This window comes from Sycon ciliatum, chromosome 1 (assembly GCF_964019385.1).
Source record: "Sycon ciliatum chromosome 1, ocSycCili1.1, whole genome shotgun sequence".
Lineage (NCBI taxonomy): Eukaryota > Metazoa > Porifera > Calcarea > Leucosolenida > Sycettidae > Sycon > Sycon ciliatum.
Window position 1 is genome coordinate 43,115,615 of NC_088643.1, and position 19,694 is coordinate 43,135,308.

General features: G+C 47.4%; 1 protein-coding gene across 1 annotated transcript in view; it reads left to right on the top strand.

Annotated features, from left to right (window-relative positions):
* LOC135827269 (uncharacterized) overlaps positions 1-16,193 on the top strand; it is a 34,804-nt gene extending 18,611 nt beyond the window's left edge. The window contains exons 6-14 of the mRNA XM_065339802.1: positions 1,077-1,310; positions 6,412-6,732; positions 7,521-7,749; positions 8,635-8,933; positions 9,422-9,591; positions 10,030-10,138; positions 12,547-12,898; positions 13,567-13,621; positions 14,480-16,193. Of these exons, the coding sequence (XP_065195874.1) occupies positions 1,077-1,310; positions 6,412-6,732; positions 7,521-7,749; positions 8,635-8,933; positions 9,422-9,591; positions 10,030-10,138; positions 12,547-12,898; positions 13,567-13,621; positions 14,480-15,442 (2,732 nt within the window). The 3' untranslated portion in view covers positions 15,443-16,193. The remainder of the gene's footprint in view (positions 1-1,076; positions 1,311-6,411; positions 6,733-7,520; positions 7,750-8,634; positions 8,934-9,421; positions 9,592-10,029; positions 10,139-12,546; positions 12,899-13,566; positions 13,622-14,479) is intronic.
* The last annotated feature ends 3,501 nt before the right edge of the window (positions 16,194-19,694 follow it).

Below are 19,694 nucleotides of genomic sequence, written 5' to 3' on the forward strand. Positions count from 1 at the left end.
CAGGACATGCACAACGTGTCAGATGACAGGACATGCACAACGTGTCAGATGACAGGACATGCACAACGTGTCAGATGACAGGACATGCACAACGTGTCAGATGACAGGACATGCACAACGTGTCAGATGACAGGACATGCACAACGTGTCAGATGACAGGACATGCACAACGTGTCAGATGACAGGACATGCACAACGTGTCAGATGACAGGACATGCACAACGTGTCAGATGACAGGACATGCGCAACGTGTCAGATGACAGGGCATGCACAACGTGTCAGATGACAGGACATGCACAACGTGTCAGATGACAGGACATGCGCAACGTGTCAGATGACAGGGCATGCACAACGTGTCAGATGACAGGACATGCACAACGTGTCAGATGACAGGACATGCTCAACGTGTCAGATGACAGGACATGCACAACGTGTCAGATGACAGGGCATGCACAACGTGTCAGATGACAGGACATGCGCAACGTGTCAGATGACAGGGCATGCACAACGTGTCAGATGACAGGGCATGCACAACGTGTCAGATGACAGGGCATGCACAACTGACTGTCGCAATGGAAGGCCTTTTTCACTTCTTCGTTCCTGCTTTGTGTCAATACTCGTAACCTTAAAGTAATAAAGAGAGGCTTTGCAAGCCCACATCTCCGACAATTTACTGTATGATTTCGGTATGCATTGTTTCACGTAAACACAATCCGCCGGGAGAGGTTGCAAGAGGCACTCCCGGTCCTGTTACCGGTGTGGACAGGTGATATATGAACTAACCCTCTGAGAGCCAGTAACAGAAGTACATGATTATACTGGCAACATGTTCAAACAAGAGGGCTTGAAAGCCCAGGAGCCCACGCTATGCTTTGGTTTTACTTAGGTCATCATGTGTGTTATTCGAACTGATGGAACCGTCTACACTGTCTTTGATGTGCTTATTGCTCAACCAGCACAACAGGCTGTCTATATAGTCTCCCCCAAACATTGGATGTACTGCACCTAGCAGATGATTATACCCTGGAACCTATACTTTATCATACCATGACCTGTTGATCTGATTGTCGATGCAGCTGATTTGACCATGGAGTGGCAGGTGAGCAACAGCTTGATTACACCCATGTCTTATCCACGGATCAATACCACACTCAGCAAAACCTTTCATAGTATCCCGATCGCACCACTCATCGTTGGTACTCTGGAGATACAAAATGCAAGCATCAGTGATAGTCGAACATACGTCTGTGTGTCCAGAGTCACGGACGGTTCCTACAAGGATTACTATGCTGCCACCATCTCCGTTAAAGGTGAGATTCTAATCCGTACTCCCCCCCTAGGCCCTGGCGGATAATGCTCGAGAGTTTTGATGGATTCTGCTTTTCAATATGCTCGCACTCTGCTCCAAAATAGCACTGATAATGCTTGAATTCTGCTTCGGAAAAATGGGAATAGTGGTTTAGTGGCCGACGGAAATCCCTGCCACAGCCGCAAATGAACATTTTAGGCTTTGGCACAACCTGCCGGGGACGATTACACATGAGGCTGTGAGATATTGCATACGATTACCAGGCAGCCTCGTTCTCTCTCTCTCTCTCCCTCTCTCTCTCTCTCTCTCTTTTTATTGGCAGTCGCAAACGCTTTGGCTTACGCCTCCACTACCTTCCTACGGTATGGAAAAAGTGCCAGTCCATCAAATGGCACATTCCTCGATCGAGTGGGGACGCGCGCATGAGGGCGCTGTACACTCTGCGTTGGAGTAAGGATGCGAAGCTGACAAAGCGATATGCGGCGACAATAGAGCTGGAGTGTGCAGAGGCATCAGTAGGTTCAGGGACTCTCCGTCCCCCGGCATCTTCAAGTCATCGTGCAGGGTTGGGTGCTCGTGCTCCGAAGCAGCATTCCAACCCCCCGAGGAAGGATCTCCTTCAAACATTTGAGGAGATCAACGCGCAGGAGCAGATTTTGAGGCTGAAGACTCTTCAGGTGCAAGGCAAGTGGTTGGAGTAGACATCGGTGATGTGGCAGGACCTCTCGTGGAAATCCCTTTTGTACGGTGGTACTGGTAAGGATTTGAAATTTCTTCTCGCATCAACCCTCGACGTGCTACCTTCTCCGACGAACCTACGCCGTTGGGGAAACACCGTAGTGGATCCGTACTGTAGTTTGTGCCGTGCCTGGGCCTGTACTACGCGCCACGTGCTTGGCGCTTGTCGCGTAGCGCTGGACCAGGGACGTTACACCTGGAGGCACGACAACGTACTCGTGGTCATCGTCAGGAACATGCGTGAGGAGATTCGAATCCGCACTGCTGCAAACACCGTGCAAACCGAAAATTCAGATGAGCTTGACTTTATCTCGTATTGCAAGGCGGGAGAGAAGCCAGTTCGCGTTCAGCCCAGACGAAAGTTGGTTACGACTGATCTCCTGTCAGCGGCCTCAGACTGGAAACTTCTCAGGGGCGTAGGAGGGGTTTTGGAAGTGATACGACCAAAGGTCGGCGCGGCCGAAGGCCGTTTCGGAGGGGGTCCGGGGGACCTCCCGCGGGAAAATTTTGTAAAAAAGACACAAAATCCTGCGTTCTGGGAACTTCTGGCACACTTCTGGCACAGTTTATAAGTCATAGAATTATTTCACGGGCATAAGAGACGTGCATGGACATGCACAGATGCATGGCAGATCTACGAGTACGAGTCGAGAAAAAGGTCAAAGTCTGATGTGCATATGCATCGATGGATCCTGATTTTTTTATTACGGTTTTGCACGTTCCGGACGGACCACACTTTTCGAAAAGTGGTACGGCCATGGTCGTACCAGTCGTAGCGGGTGCTACGCCCCTGCTTCTTGTCTACTCAGTTAGTGCAAAGATTTCTTTCCCTAGCTGTGTTGCACTTACCACCCTAAGACCAGATATAGTTCTATACTCTACGTGTCGTAGGATTGTATTCTGGATGGAGTTGACAGTTTGTGCTGAGGACAGATTCAGTGTCAGTAACTCGCGGAAGGACATGCGGTATGCGGACCTGGCCGATCAATGCCGAGCAAACGGGTGGCAGGTCGTTTCTTTTTCGGTTGAGGTAGGTGTGCGTGGTTTCATCCCGGACTCTCTTCGGAGGGCTCTGAAAGCGCTTGGGTTTTCTAATCAAAGAATAAAATTTATTTGTAATTTGTGCAGTAAGATGTCTCTGCGAAGCAGCTACATCATCTGGTTGCGACGTCAACAAAAACACTGGTCGGAAGATCCACTTTTCTGAGGTACTGTATGTGGGGCTCCGTTTATTGAGGTGCGTTGAAATTTATTCTCTTTATCTTATTATTTCTTTTCTATAATTTCCCCATATGAGTTCCTATCAGTTGCTGTGAACACCTTGAGTGGAGAGCGCTTGCTCGAGCGTTGAACCGGGTTCTTAATCCACCATACCCAGTTCGCAAGGCTGGGCGGGGTTGTGAGCAGGCTTTCATTTCATCTTTTCTTATTATTTCTTATTATTTCTGCTTTTCATCTCATTACAAAAATTCTGCGCTTTTTCTCCATCTGCGCATAAAATCTAGACTGACAACCTGCTTGTTAAATCAGGCACCTGCTTTCAGGCGTAAAAACCCTGTTGTAGAGGTCTCAGTCCTCATTTGTTAGACTTACCTGTCTTTATAAATGTAACTTACTCTCTCTCTCTCTCTTTTGATCTTCCTTTCTCCATTCTTGATTATCACCAACTCCTCTCTCGCATTCACCTGAGTTTACAGTCTTCTCCTTGTACCTTCTTGTTTTCCCCGCACTATCTCCTTTCGTCGTACACTGGCTATGTTGCTGGCAATCCGCCATGGCAACGCTCGTACCTTGATTTGCAGGCTGCATGCTTCACTGATTTGTTCGTTGAGTTTGTTCCACGGAGATAAGAAGAAATATTTTCCTTACAATGATGAATCTTTGAGTCTGATTCTAGAAATTGTAAAGAGGCACCAGTTTTTTTTATTTTTTTTATTTTTTACAAAGACCACTCAAATGCCAAACATGAGATGCAGCTAGGGGAAGCACGCACAACCTGAATCGTGGCAGTGGTGGTGAGGTTTAGGGAGCTCCGCCCACCTAGGGTCTCGACTTCATGGCCACCTAGACGCACCAAGAGTGGGTGGGGGAGGGAGAGCGAGAGAGAGAGAGAGAGAGAGAGAGAGAGAGAGAGAGAGAGAGAGAGAGAGAGAGAGAGAGAGAGAGAGAGAGAGAGAGAGAGAGAGAGAGAGAGAGAGAGAGAGAGAGAGAGAGAAAGAGAGAGAGAGAGAGAGAGAGAGAGAGAGAGAGAGAGAGAGAGAGAGAGAGAGAGAGAGAGAGAGAGAGAGAGGGGGGGAGTGGGAGAGGGAGAGAGAGAGAGAGAGAGAGAAAGAGAGAGAGAGAGAGAGAGAGAGAGAGAGAGAGGGGGAGTGGGAGAGGGAGAGAGAGAGAGAGAGAGAGAGAGAGAGAGAGAGAGAGTGAGAGTGAAAGAGAGCGAGTGAGTGAGAGAGAGAGAGAGGGAGGGAGGGAGAGAGAGAGGTTGCAAAATTGTTATAGTAAAATAAAAGGAACAGTGAAAACATGAGATGATTGGTGAGGTGATTGCAGCCTCAGCTAGTTGGCCAGCAAAGTTATAATTGTTACAGTAGGCCAGCTATTACATGAACAAGGGAGCTACTATGCCGCAACATAGAGCGAGGGAGAGTATATAAGCTAGCGAAAAAAGACACGGTCTCAGACGCGGTGTGTGCACTACGGCTGAGGTGGGTGTGAGAGGTCTGCTAGAGGCTCTCAGTCGCCCAGCTCCAGTCTCGTCTGTCCTGCACCAAGTCGCACCAGTCACCCGTCACGCACCGAGTACTCAGGTCAGCAGCGGCGATGTCTCCCTTACGCTTCTTGAGACCATGTCTGGGCCTTGTGTTTTAAGTCCCTCAGCGAACAGAATGCGCTTGGGAAGACGGGAATCTTCCATTCGCCCAAGGTGGCCAAGCCACACACACACGCATGCTCACACATGCATGCACACACACACACACACACACCCACGCACGCACGCACACACACACACACACACACACGCACGCACACACTACTATGCACAGCTACCCTATCGGGCCACGCCGCACCCAGAAGCGGGGGACAACAACAAGAAGAGAGAAGAGAAGAGAAGAGAGAGAAATAGCAAAGTCAACAGAATTCGGCATGGCGTTGCAAGTCCTATGGCCTTGAGAACCGCCTTTCGCAATGTTCGCATTCATGACAGCAGTTGTTTCTGGCTGTACGTGACATCCGTTTAGCACGGTCACAGTGATGACGGCTCAAACCAGAATGGGAGCGGAAAGAACGGCGACAAACATCACATCGAAAAGAGTCAGATTCATGGCAAATAGATTCAGACACACACACACACACCCACCCACACACCCACACACACACACACACACACACACACACACACACACACACACACACACACACACACACACACACACACACACACACACACACACACACACACACACACACACACATACACGCACACACACACACACACACACACACACACACACACACACACACACACTCACACACACACACACACACCACACACACCACACACGCAAACACACACACACACACACACACACTACTATGCACAGCTACCCTATCGGGCCACACCGCACCAAGAAGCGGGGGACAACAACAAGAAGAGAGAAGAGAAGAGAGAAGAGAAGAGAGAGAAATAGCAAAGTCAACAGTTAAACTTTCTGCGCGTTATCATGCCAAAATTACAAAAAACGTTAAACTTTTTGTTCGTTTAACTTTCCGGCTTTACAGTACCCTAGTACCCATGTCAGTTTTACTGAATGGGATATAATTGTCATGAGTGAACCTGCATGTACCACTTGGATTGTTAACATGCCACATGATTTTGTGTCTCAGACTCACAATGTCACCTTCTGTCTTGTCGGAATAAACACATTCTGGTGTCTCATCACAGTTCCAAGGTGTTACCAATTGGCAATTATAATACTCTTTTGTTGAATTTGCCATTTTGCCTGTAACTGCCATAATGGGGAAGCCAGGATTTCTCCTCAGTGACTGTTACCACTATCCGATGTCCTTGACTGAGGAAGCGGTCAGGCTTATTTTTTTCATTTCAGGAGTTGCTACTTGTATTTCCCTGGACGTAAGCGTTTTGGCATGAGAAATTAAGAATGTTGAACATGACGGTGTCTGTGGCTGCTAGTACATGTAGTAGTAATATTAGTACATGTAGTAGTAATATTAGTACATGTAGTAGTAATATGGCATTAATTTAGGTGTCTACACTGCTGGTCCACACTTGCACACTCAGTGCTTATGTGTGTGTGTGTGTGTGTGTGTGTGTGTGTGTGTGTGTCACATATTGCTCTGTACTTTAGCACTGCCCACGGCGATACTGCGCAGCGGACTTAAGAGCCCTGTGTATGTCAGCGCGGGCCGGGCATTCATCCTAAACGGCTATCCACAATCTGTAAGGCTTGCAGACTCAAGTGCAGAGTGGACAATACTTCGGTCCTCCCGCCTCAACCCACTTTCCTCTACCCAATTCAACGCACAGATTGTTTCACTCTATGAGGCCGGACTGTCATCACAAATAGCCAAGCCTCCATCCAGCAGCCTACGATTGGACAGCGACAGGATTGAAAACTACCGCTGTACATTTGATGGAGTCAGCACGACAGTGAGCGTGCACACACTCCGTAAGTCCAGCGTATGTGTCTGCATCTATCATTTTCTTTCTCTGGTTCTTAGTTCCGAACCGTACTTCGCGTGAAACGGGTCACATCCTTAGATACGTATTTCTTACGTATTTCGTACTGTAGTAGTTGGTATGTTTGCATCGATTTTCCTATTTATTGCTGTGCGTGTGAGTTGCAACGTCATTTCTTCTACTAGTATATCATGCTATGGTTGACCATTTCGAATGAAGGTATAAAAATGAATGATCTTCTCGCCAATAGCATAAATATGGTCTCAAACTGCTGACATGGTAGACATGTATGTGTGCCCCCCCCCCTCCCCCCCCCCCCCCCCCCCCCGCCCTGCCCTCCTCCCACCTGCCCACAGCTATCTGTTACAATGAATTGAATAGGGACAATAGAGTGCAACTTCACTCGTCTTAGAGTTAGGAGTGCAGAGCAATATTATTGGTGTCACAGATTAGGTTGGGCTGGAGAAGTGATTGCTGTCATGCCGTTCAACATACTGCAGGCACTATAAGTCTCAGACAGAGAAAGTAACTCAATCTGTGTCAAGATGGATCTGCAAAGTTTTTAGCCGGGATATTGGATTTGGGTAATGGATCGTACTGAAAAAACATGGCTACCCAGATTGCATGTGCCAGACATGCGAAACTAAGGGAATGACCCCATCCACAGCGTTTCCCGTCATCAGAATGATATGTTCCCAGCCAAGACTGTCCAGTATGCTCCTGTCTAAGCATGGCACTTGACTAGAGGCTAGAGTGTTCTCCCTGCCATCTCTACAGGGAAATGCTTGAATAATTACGTGGTGGACGGAGAGTTTGGTCTCGACCCATTGTACCCATGGCAAGAATTCGGCCAGGGAGCTCTCACGGAGAGTACCAGTGATACAACCGGTATAAAAGGCAACAAGTACTTACAAATAGTCCAGTGGTTTCCAACAACGACAAAGAGTGGAGTGGTCCAAGACGTGTATGTTCAGCCAACGTCCAGTCTCTCAGATCTAACTATACGGTAAGTTCAAAAGTGCATTCTAAGTGACAGATAGACATGTGCATACACCTATTCCCCCTCCCCTCCCCTCCCTCCCTACCTCCGCATACACTCTTGTCAGTGTGTTGAGTCTTTGTGAGATGTATGACTGAATGGGAGTCTTTGTGAGATGTATGACTGAATGGGAGTCTCTGTGAGATGTATGACTGAATGGGAGCTGAGCCTGTCCTGTGTGCACTCTAGTTCTTTCTCACACCTCACATCAGCCATAACTAGTGCATGGTTGGCTGCGGACAGCCATGATATTGCAAGACAAATAAAAAAGATTCTCTCAGTATCACAATCACTATGCGACTTACTCGGTATTCATCAGGTTGTCTACCATCTCTCGGGGTCTCACCCTCATTGTTCCCCCAATTCCAATGTCTTCCACTCATCCTCGTCCTCCTTCTTGCAAGTTCATATCGGGGTTTTAAAAGATCCTAAAACTGTATGCTTGTTACAACCTGCAATGGGCATAGCTAATTTCATCCCCAACTTAAAGTTCATCTTCAGGCATTGGGTGTGCTTGCATTGGTTCTGTTTGAATCTATCTTTATGGTTGGGCTCGCAGATACTCTGCTGTACATCATCCTCGGAAAGCATTATCAAAGTACTTGAACTTACTTACATGGCTGTATACTTCTTTTGCATGCTTTCGGCCTGTTGAATTCACCCATTTCCTTCCTTTCCTTTTGTTTATATTTGCCAAGATGAATATTTTTATATTTACGTCAATGTCAACAAAGTGAAGTACATGTTCCCACAGTGTGACAAGGTAAGACATTTCCTGTCCTGATCAGACTTTTTGTCATTGCATCTTTCATCAATTCAGCGTGTTCGCTTTTGTTCTGTCACCTTGTGCAGAGCCAGAGTACGCCGGTCAAGATTTACTACCGCTGTCGCGCTACCTCCTTTGCCTAGAGTTGAGGCAACAGTTTACAACATGAATGGCACCGTAGTCAGTTTTCACCTGATATCTGGCTCGCCTCCTGTAGGTACAGATGGCACGCAGTGGTACTGGTTGCAGGGCCAGAGCTCATCGCGGGGCCAGTTCGCCAGAGTGAAGCTGGAGCTAACGACCGCGGGGATAATGCAACCTGACCAGATGGTGCAGTTTGATGACGTATCCGTGTGCGCAGATGCATCCATGGATAGTGCTAGTTGTGAGTAGCCCAGGATACCCATTATGCGGCCTTCCCTTGATGGTTACTGATTTGTATGATACTCTGCAACAGAGACATTAATTTTGTTTAACTGCTGCTGGATTACTATTATTGTATAGAGGCGATGCAATGACATCATCGTGTGCGAATGACATCATGGTAAATGCTGTGTGACTTAGTGTGTATGGACTATGGAGTGGCAGACCCGTGGTTGTTGTGGTACCACTCCGTACCAACCATCTCAAGTAATGACGTAATCGCATTACCCTGACACCGTAATGTGCCAAGGTATCCTAACGTTATCAAGAACTCGGGCTTAGTTATCAGTTGTGCGACTTGTGCCCCTGTGGTGGTAAAAGCTCCAAGTAGGCTGGAGAGCGCAGGCGCTGGGGATTTTTGAGATCATTATGTTATTAGTTGTATGAGGGTGTATGATGGCATGTGCAGGGTCCTGTTGTTGCTTTTATGCATTCTATTGATTTTTGCAGCTGCGATAACTCCCATTGCTGCACTCCCAACTAGCATCAACCACATGCCAAACTTCACGGGGACTAACTCGTCGGACTGCTTTAACATCCGCTGCCCGTTTGTGAAGGCATTCAATGTCACGCCCACGTGGCTGCCGGTCACCGGAAGCGAGCTACCCGTGCATTTGCAGGTACGGATGATAGTGGGTATGATACTGGAGTTTCTGCTACAAAGAACATTACTGGCAGCTTAGTGCTATTGTACACCACACCCATGCACAACTTCCCGTATCTTACTATGTAACCAGCCATTTTCGTTTCATATCATCCATGTCAGTACATGCCATCAATTAGGTCTTTTAGAAGCCCAAGGAAGCAAACGAGCAGGCGCACTGAACCGTATTGACTACTAGAGGAATCGCGACAGGTTTTTTCCTCAGCAGAAGTATGTCAATGCTGTGATAGCAAAATATGAGTCTGTGTGCAAACCACTGATTGTTATTTTCGTGAACTTTAGGCGGCTCTCTTGTTATGGAAGCCCTCCATAATGCAGTTCCTAGAGAACAGCTTTTGGTACAATCATGCTGATCATTGTGCTGCGGTATGTTTCTCGTATGTCTTGTCTACAGACTGAAGTTGATAGTGAGTATGTGCTGACTCTATGTAATATGACCAAGTCGCAGTTCTCTGTTCAGTGTAAACTCGGCACTTCTTCAGCAGTCATCAGCATCCGCTCCGGTAGGCTTTGCTTGTGTGTGTGTGTGTGTGTGTGTGTGTGTGTGTGTGTGTGTGTGTGTGTGTGTGTGTGTGTGTGTGTGTATGTGTTCCATATGGTTTCTTATCGTCAGAAACGATTCCGTCCGTGCTTGTTCTCGCCGTTGTGGACGGCCCGGGGTGTCCCCAGCCGTCCTCGCAAACAGTGCCTGAGGTGGGGTCTTCAACGACAGGAGACTTGGTCGGATAGTTACGATGCCGACACTCTCCTCGTCACCCCCACCTCGGAGTCCTTCGCGAGGCCTTGCAAGCCCGCGAGTGGAGCAAACTACCGCACGAAGACGACGACTTGGAACGACTCTGAGCATTGGCTCATGGAATGTTCGCTTTGTTGTGGAGAGTGATGGACCAGTTCAAGCGGCAGCCGTGAGAGGAATCGTTTCCGATGATAAGCAAGATCCATAGCTGCCGGAGATGGCTCTCTCGAACATGGTCCCTGCCTGAGTCCCTGATCTGGTGCTTCTCTCTCAGCAGACTCCCGTCGCTCGTCGTTCCATATTGTCGGCCCCGCGAGGGGACACGTGACCGTAATGGCAGTGTTTACCAGGACCAGGACCCATACGGTGCAGTGGTATGTGCAGCGATTTCTAATCGAGAGGTTGCGGGTTCGATTCCCGACGATTATGGTCACACACGTCTTTCTTCTCTTTCTCAGACTCTCCTCCTGACTTTTCTTTCATTCTCCTGGGTGGTTAACAACAGCCAGTACATGCCGGAGTATGTGGCCGTGGTGTGGTGTGTATACGGGAAAAAAATGAAAAAGACCAAAAAATAGGGATTCACTGGCCAGAAAAAGCCACTTCATAGCTGTGTGGTGTAGACCAGGCTGAATAGTGGCGGTCAATTCTTCAGCCTTTCAAGCTGTTGGATGGTGCAATCCCAGCACAAGTTGCTATGGCTTCTGCCGTAGCATCGCCTCTGGCGATGGGCGTCAAATGGTCCATGTGTGTATGTGTGTGTATGTGTGTATGTATGTATGTGCGTGTGTGCATGTGTGTGCATGTGTGTCTCATAAGGACTAGGTGCAGTGGCATGTGCAGTTGATTTCCATGCATGTCGGAGTAAGTGGTATTATGTGCGCGTGGGGAGAAAGGAAGATATGAATGAAAGAGAAAGAGAACAAAGACCAAAAGCGGGGATTCACTGGCTAGAAAATCACTTCAAAAAGCAGTGTGGTATATGTAGACCAAGCCACACAGTGGCGGCGGTCAATTCTTCAGCCCTCCGAGCTGCTAAATGGTGCAATTCCACCACAACTAACTGTTTATTCTGCTGGAGCGTTGCTGTCATCATGTCCGGTGCAGTTGCCAACTAAGGTCTAACGTGTGCACCCCATGTCAGACCGTCTACATTTCCTCCTCCTCCTTCTTACCCCTCACCCTCCTCTTCTCAGCTTTTCATATCAATTTTCTCTTCAGTGCTAGTGTGGCCTGCTACCATTATGCAGGTCTTTGTCATGAATGCTGGTAGTATCACCATTAAAGGGGAAGTTAAGGCAAAAATTAAAATTTCACCAGTTGTAGTCTTCGGGGTGCTGAGTCGAATGGTCTTGGTCCGAGAAAGCTGAGACGCTCCCTTCCTACTTGAATCCCAATCGAACTCGCGCACTTCCACCGAAACTGGGTGACTGCGCCCTACTAGATGGGGATTTGTATGCAGAATGTCACTAAAAGCGCCGTTTCGTTCTTATAAAAGCACGGATGACCGCGATTGGCCCATATGTTGTAGTCTTTTGGACGCTGAGTCGACTGGTTTTGGTCCGAAAAGGCTGCGATGCAGCGTTTCTCCTTTATTCCCAATCGAACATGGTTGAACAAGTGGTCACGTGCTCCTGGGTGCCCAAATCACCTGGTCACCACGCCAGCAGGCGACAACTTTCACACCAAGGTTCAACTCGAGTTCAACTCGAGTGACAGGACTGCACCCAAAAAAGGTCAAACAGGCTAGTAAGTTGTACCCTGCAGGCACGGTGACCAGCTGACTGGTGTACGCAGGAGCACGTGACCGCTTGTTCAACCATGTTCGATTGGGAATAAAGGAGGAACGCTGCATCGCAGCCTTTTCGGACCAAAACCAGTCGACTCAGCGTCCAAAAGACTACAACATATGGGCCAATCGCGGTCATCCGTGCTTTTATAAGAACGAAACGGCGCTTTTAGTGACATTTTGCATACAAATCCCCATCTAGTAGGGCGCAGTCACCCAGTTTCGGTGGAAGTGCGCGAGTTCGATTGGGATTCAAGTAGGAAGGGAGCGTCTCAGCTTTCTCGGACCAAGACCATTCGACTCAGCACCCCGAAGACTACAACTGGTGAAATTTTGATTTTTGCCTTAACTTCCCCTTTAACGCAGTCCTATATCCACATGCACAGGTCTGCCTGGTACTACTACAGTCCCGGGTCCGTCTCCTACTACTACAGTACCGGGTCCGTCTCCTACTACAGCAATCGATACATCTGGTACTGCAACGATGGGTTCATTTGGTACTACAGCAATGGGCTTGTCTGGTACTACAGCGGTTGGTACAGTTACTAGCACAAATACAATGTCGGCGGCGTCAATGTTCTCGTCACATTATGCAGCCATCGCAACAACTGCACCTGCGCAAGAAGATGAGCCAGATGGCCATGGCAGGCTATCTGCTGCTGTTATTGGAGGCATTGTAGCAGCAGCAGCACTGGTCACATTCATCACAACCACTATTCTATGCGTCGCCATCTGGAGGTAAGGCATTTTTGTTGTGAGAGTCCGAATTTACAGTTAATTCTCGCTGTATTTGTGAATTTACAGTTAATTCCCGCTGTATTTGTTAATTCCCGCTGTATTTGTGGCGTAAGATTGAAATATTCAACATGGAGGGAGTGGTGTGGTTGTTGGTTTTTTCGAATTTTTCTTGCAGCAAATGACTTCAGTTTTGACCTCTGTTGAGTGCACTCTACACCATAAATGGAGCAGTGTGTGATTTCTTTCCTTGTCCCTATTCTTGACCCGGTATACATGCTGGTGTTAGCTAGAAGTTGTGGTGTTTGTGGCGTGCAGCCTCTTGTCAGTTCCACTTTATTTATTCCCTGATGGAAATGAGTGGAATGCTTTTGGAATACAGCACTGTTGGGCGCCGAAGAACGAACAGCCTAGAACTTCACCAAGCCCATCATACCGATGTATGCACGGTGACTCAACTGTGCCTAGGCTGTAAATTATGTAATGCATGAAAATAAGAACGGCCTAGGCTATGAGGCTCATCCCTCAGTTCTTTGGCGAAGGACAGCACTGTATCTGCAGACATTGACTGAAAAGACACAGATTCCAATGGAAATACACACTCTTGTACTTCTCTGAAAAGTGGTCATTGGCTTTGTTTTGGTCCCCTCTCCCCTCTCTCGTCTGGGCAGAAAGCGTCAGAAGAGAAGAATGCCGCAAAACCAACGTTCTGGTTTCCTGATGGAGGTAAGCATAGCTATTTTGGGACATTAGCATATAAAGTAGAATGTTACCTTGTGAATACAAAAAATTTCCCCTATGGCCTGTGCCGTGGTCCTTTGTGTTTCGTCATCATGTAGTCATAATTTACATTCTTAGTTTGCTGTGATGTTTAGCTTGTTTCGTCTTGAGTGCGCTCGTGTTCCCCTTTCTGACGATATTTCATAACTCGGAAAGGTTGTTGGCTTGTTGGCTGATTCAATACTTAACACCAGGTTGTTGAATGTCAGTACGGCATATGAAGCACAGAGGCGTGCGGCATACCAAGCAGTATTGTGCCAACTGTTGCACTTTCTCACTCACACATAGGTTTGCTTATACTACTGTACGGTTATCACTTCAAGTTTGATAGTTTTTGACAAACTATGGATAACATTCTAACCATTGGTCCTTTCTTTTCAATTTCGGCTTGTACAGTATAATGATTCAATGCAGCCACACTCTGTGACTTAGGTACTGTACAGTTAGTGGTGGCTGGGAAACTAAGTACACTCATACCCTCGGCTATCCGGACCCCGGAGTTACTGGCACTTCGGTCCACCGGGCACCCTTTGGGCGAGTTTCGGTGGAAATAGTACTACTCTTTTGTGACTTTTTGTTGAAATAGTGATGTCATATGCCATGTCCATTTCCCCATCAAAATGTATGTGATTCGGAGTTACGGACATTTCAAAGTTACGGGCAGTGCTCGGTCCCGGACCGCCCTGATAAACAAGGGACGGGTGTACTATTGATGAAGATGCTGAATCTAGCGCCGAGTTGAGCTATTCTTCCGTAAGGTATGCAAACTGTGTTACCTGCTGTGTCTGTTGCCTAACCTCTCAGAACCAGCAAGATTGGAATCGACACTCAACGTCAAGCCTGAAACAAGGTCAGAAGATCAGCAACACAGAGCCAGGTGGTGTATTCAATAAGGCATACAATGACGATGGAGATGAGCGAGGAAAACCGACAAACCATTACGAGCTGGAACCAGAACGACCGAAGCCAGCTGTTGTTCGTGTGAACCCAATATTTACTGCCGATGCCAGCTACGAAGCTCTTGATGGTACACAGCAGGAAGCAGAGAGGCTTATGTCAGAAGGTTCTTGCATGAATCCAGATGGTACATTGCCTCAGCCAGGAGAAAACCTCTACTTGGATTTAGAAAATGCCAGGAACAATGATGTTGCCAGCCCTGTTGGTTTACAAGAAGATGACCCTGAAAAGCAATGTGCTACAGCAACTCATATTGTACCCCAAGCTGATAACATCTACATGGTGGAGGATGATGATAATGAAGACGGTCCTGATGATCAATTTGGTGCGAATGCAGACAGTGCAACAGGGGCAGAAGCAGCGGATGCCTATGTGGGATCAGAGCAGATTTACGAAGTCGAAGATGGTGCCGATCCCACGAGCAACCTCTACGTTATTGATGATGAAGATGTCAAATCAGTCGAAACGATTTCGGAGCAGCGGACCCAGGTCTCCACAACAAGAGCTCCACAAAAGAGGGAGACGCCTGGCATGAAGACTACGATGAGAACCTCATCTGTTGATTTGCAGCCAATGGACCTGCAGTTCCTGAGGCAAGTGGAGTCAGTGCAGCAACAACAGAAGGCGAAACGAGTGGAAGTTGGCCCAGAAAAGATGAAGGAGTTTGCTGCGCGACCTCTTCCCAGCCAGCCGCATGCCGTTCAATCAAGACGGCTCCCAACCCTACCCCGCACCGCTGGTAATCCTCAGTCTGCTTGGTTCTCAAACGCGAAATCAAAGTTGAGGTCCAAAGGAGAATCATTTGGATAGAATCGGTGATACAGTAAAAGCGGACCCTCTTTTAACTCTAGCCATCCAACTACATTGAATTGCGGCATCTTAGATTGTGGTAGTTTGGGTATTAGGTAGTTTGGGTGTTAGACATGTCTAACTACAAGTAGGAAGAACATGCCGCCAGTAGATGCCATGAAAAAGCTTTTTCAAAGTAAATTTCCACCATTTTCCTAGGGAAGCTCAGTAACTACAAGTACAGCCGCTAACACCCAGAATTAATTGTATGTTAGCTTTTGGGTTTTAATTTAATTTTAATTCAGAGTCTTTTTTTTTAAGTCTCGATTTTGATGACTGAGGATATAGTTATGACGGCGGCTTGCTGGTGGGCTGATCTACTCACCTCCCACCGCTTTAGGAGCTGCATCTGCACCTTTGTTCTCAGTTGCAGTGTGGTGGTGTTCCTATGGATGCTGAAAAGTCAGCCTAACTAAGCCTCAAGCGGACCGTGAATTTTTCTTGTTGTGAAGCTATAGCATTTATCTTTTTACACTTGAGCATAAGATACTGACTGAATTGGTCGGCCCCAAAAATTGAATGCTGTAATTCAATGGGTTATTTTTACGCGCTAGCACAGCTGACTATTAATCTATTTATATTTAGCACACCGTGACTGCTGCACATTTAGAGCTTGTCTTCGCTATGGTACGTAGCCAATTAAAATTCATTTGGACCCTAACAGCCCTGACTCCTGGTGGCATTACCGGTACTACGAATTTCTAAAAATGAATTCCAGAGATCTCAATGATTGCAAGAAAGGTTTGCTCCCCACACCGGAGCTCGCGCTATTCCGCCGACTTTACTTGACACTTGACTGACTCACGACTGCCATCCAGAGCACACGAGAAGTCCATCGAACCTTCGACTCGGCAAACCTGCAAGAAAGCACCACTCCCTGCTCAATACACAGTGTTGGACTTCTCGTGTGCTCTGGATGGCAGTCGTGAGTCAGTCAAGTGTCAAGTAAAGTCGGCGGAATAGCGCGAGCTCCGGTGTGGGGAGCAAACCTTTCTTACAAATCATCGCCGAAGTCGCAACCACTACTTCGTACTGTTGTGCCCAGCGCGGGCTTGCGACTAGTTGGTTTGGAGGTGACAGCGTTGCGAATGACCGAGGGTCCTCGACGTCTGTCTCACCGTCCAGGAGCGACACTGACTCACGCTACTATCTGGTGTTCACGAGGTGTTTGTCGCGCTGGAAGCGGAGCGTCTCTGTAAGTTTGTATCCCTGGTGATGTTTGTGCCTGGAGAGCACTATATAAGTGGTGCTCTTCAGGCACAATCTTCCTCAGCCTACTCAAGCTCAACTGATGAGGGGTGAATTCCCCGAAACACTGTGTATTGAGCAGGGAGTGGTGCTTTCTTGCAGGTTTGCCGAGTCGAAGGTTCGATGGACTTCTCGTGTGCTCTGGATGGCAGTCGTGAGTCAGTCAAGTGTCAAGTAAAGTCGGCGGAATAGCGCGAGCTCCGGTGTGGGGAGCAAACCTTTCTTACAAATCATCGCCGAAGTCGCAACCACTACTTCGTACTCAATGATTGCAATTGAAAAATCATGATTAGACTCGGGTGGAGACTGGAGAGCCAAGGATTCATTTATAAGAAGAAATGAGGACCAAGGCACTGTAAGTTACGCTAGAATGTCCACAAACACTACCAGTTACTTTACAATCAGCTCATGCGATAACATTACACGACACTGAACAACAGTACTGACGCTCTACACCTAACTGGCAATTGCATGAGCTGATTGTAATGGTGGCCCAGTGTTTGTGGACATTCTAGCGTAACTTGTAGTTCCTTGGTCCTCGTTTCTTCTTCGAAAAATTAATATTTTCTTTATTTATACCAAGTAGCAATCAGAAGAATCAAGAATAATAATTTCTTGCTTGCTGTAGTCTACAGCAGGGAGTAGTTCTACTCCATGGTCTACCGCATGCAAGCAAGAAATTGTAAGTCAGTGTCAGTAGGGTCGAAATGTGTGAAATGTAATCTGTGTTGCCCGTTATTACACACAGCCTGGTATACCATTCTTATCCATATTGTAAACCTCCACGGACTGCATTATTTTAAAATTATATTGGGTTTTCTTCTTTCCAAATCATGTAGGCGATGAGCGCTACACGAGTAAGACTTGCAGTACATGTACAATGGCATGTACAGTAGGTATCGGTTATACTTATAGCGTGGGTGTTTGAAAAACGACTTTCTATTCTTATTTCCGATGTTTCTTATACACGCGATAAATATAGTGTGACGTATCATATGCATGTGCGCATAGCCAGGAAGATCATCAGACATGCAACGTAGTGTTGCTGTGTATGCGGTTGCTTGTACTTCCAAAGTAGTCCCATACTGGGTCATAGCCTGCATAGGTTCACCATGTAGCTGAGCAACATGAGTTACATGACCACAACAGATGCACTTGCAGCATTATGATGCAATTCGAGTCGGTTCAGAACTGTATTGGCCTATTGGGCAGATGTTATTACTACAGGCGATACACTTTGTACCAATCTGGCATGTTTTGCTACACAAAGTCCATTCTTAGGACCGATATATTCTATTACACGATAACACTGCTTGTAAGAATAAATGTATGTATGTATGTATGTATGTATGTATAACTCATAATCACAAGGTGATCGTAGAGGCATTAATCAGCGAGAGAATTGTGAATGATGTCTCTGAATCCAACTCTATCGTGTGCTGCATGAGAGAGAGCATGCAAGGGAAGACCCGTCCAACTTTTAATGTTAGAAATCCATGATGTCGCGGGCCTTCCTCTCGGTCGAGATCCAGGAGTTGATCCTTGCAGGAAGGGCTTGGAGAAAACGTCATGTCTCGTAACATGGCCAAACCACATCAACTTAAATTTCTTGACTTCGTTCGCTAGCCGCATCCTTGCTCCGATGATGTCATTGATTTCTTCCAGGATAGATTGGTTGGTACGCCGGTCGTGGTATGTTACTCCTAAGAGTCGGCGGAAGCATTTCATCTCGAAGGATGAAATTCTTCTCATTGATGAGGCAGATAATGTCCAAGATTGGCATCCGTATAAAACAGTCGCTAGCACAATAGACCTAACAAAACGAAATTTAGTAGGCAAAGAAAGTGATGGCGATTTCCAAATGAATTGAAGCTCAATGATCTTTTGCTTCCCTGGTGCTCAGCGTCTTCTTATCTCCACATCGGACTTGCCATCCGACGTGATTACAGCACCCAAGTATTTAAACTGGGATACCTCTTCTATTCGCTCATTGCCTACTTGAATGCACCCCAGATCACCACCGCCCTCCGGCGCTGCCATTGACGTGGTCTTGGAAGCATTGATCTGCATGCCTAGTCGTGTTGCACTCGTATCCACGCGCTCGGTCAGGTCCATCAGCTCTTCCACAGACGATGCGATTAGATCTATATCATCCGCAAAACGTAGGTTGGTCACGCACATGCCGCCGATACATACTGACCCATCAAACTCCTCCAAAGCGTCAGACATGATGTACTCCAGGAATACGTTGAACAGACAAGGCGAGAGTAAACAGCCCTGCCGGACACCCACTGACGTGGTGAACCAGTCGGTGATAGTGGATCCAACAACAATGGCAGCTTCAGTAGAAGCGTAAAGCGCTTCAATCAGGTCCACAATTCTTGCTTCGATGCCATGCGCTCTCATAATCTTGAATAGCGCTTTGTGCCAAACCCTATCAAAGGCCTTACGGAAATCGATGAAGCAATGATACACAGACTGCTGATGGTCACAGTACTTTTCGATTAACATTCTGAGGTTGAAGATTTGCTCCACTGTGCTTCTTCCCTTCCGGAACCCTGCTTGCTCGTCCGCCAGCAAACCCTCCACTTGCGGCTGCAGGCGCTTCAGCAAGATCCTCAGTAGCACTTTGCTCGGATGACTGATGAGGCCCACTGTCCTGTAGTTTTGGCACTGTCGAAGGTCTCCAGACTTAGGGATGGGAACAAGAATGGACCTTGTCCATGATGTTGGCCATCTACCATTCGTCCATGCGAGGTCACAAATCCTGTGCATAACAGCCACCAACGTATCTCCACCATGTCGCAAAAGCTCGCCAGGAATGTTATCGAACCCCGCTGATTTGTTGTTCTTGAGGGAGTTGATAGCGTATTCGACTTCGGTCCTCAGAATGGGATTGTTGTTGGCATTATCTGACATGGCTGGAGTAACGATTGCGTCAAGGACTTTATCATCTACGTCCAGG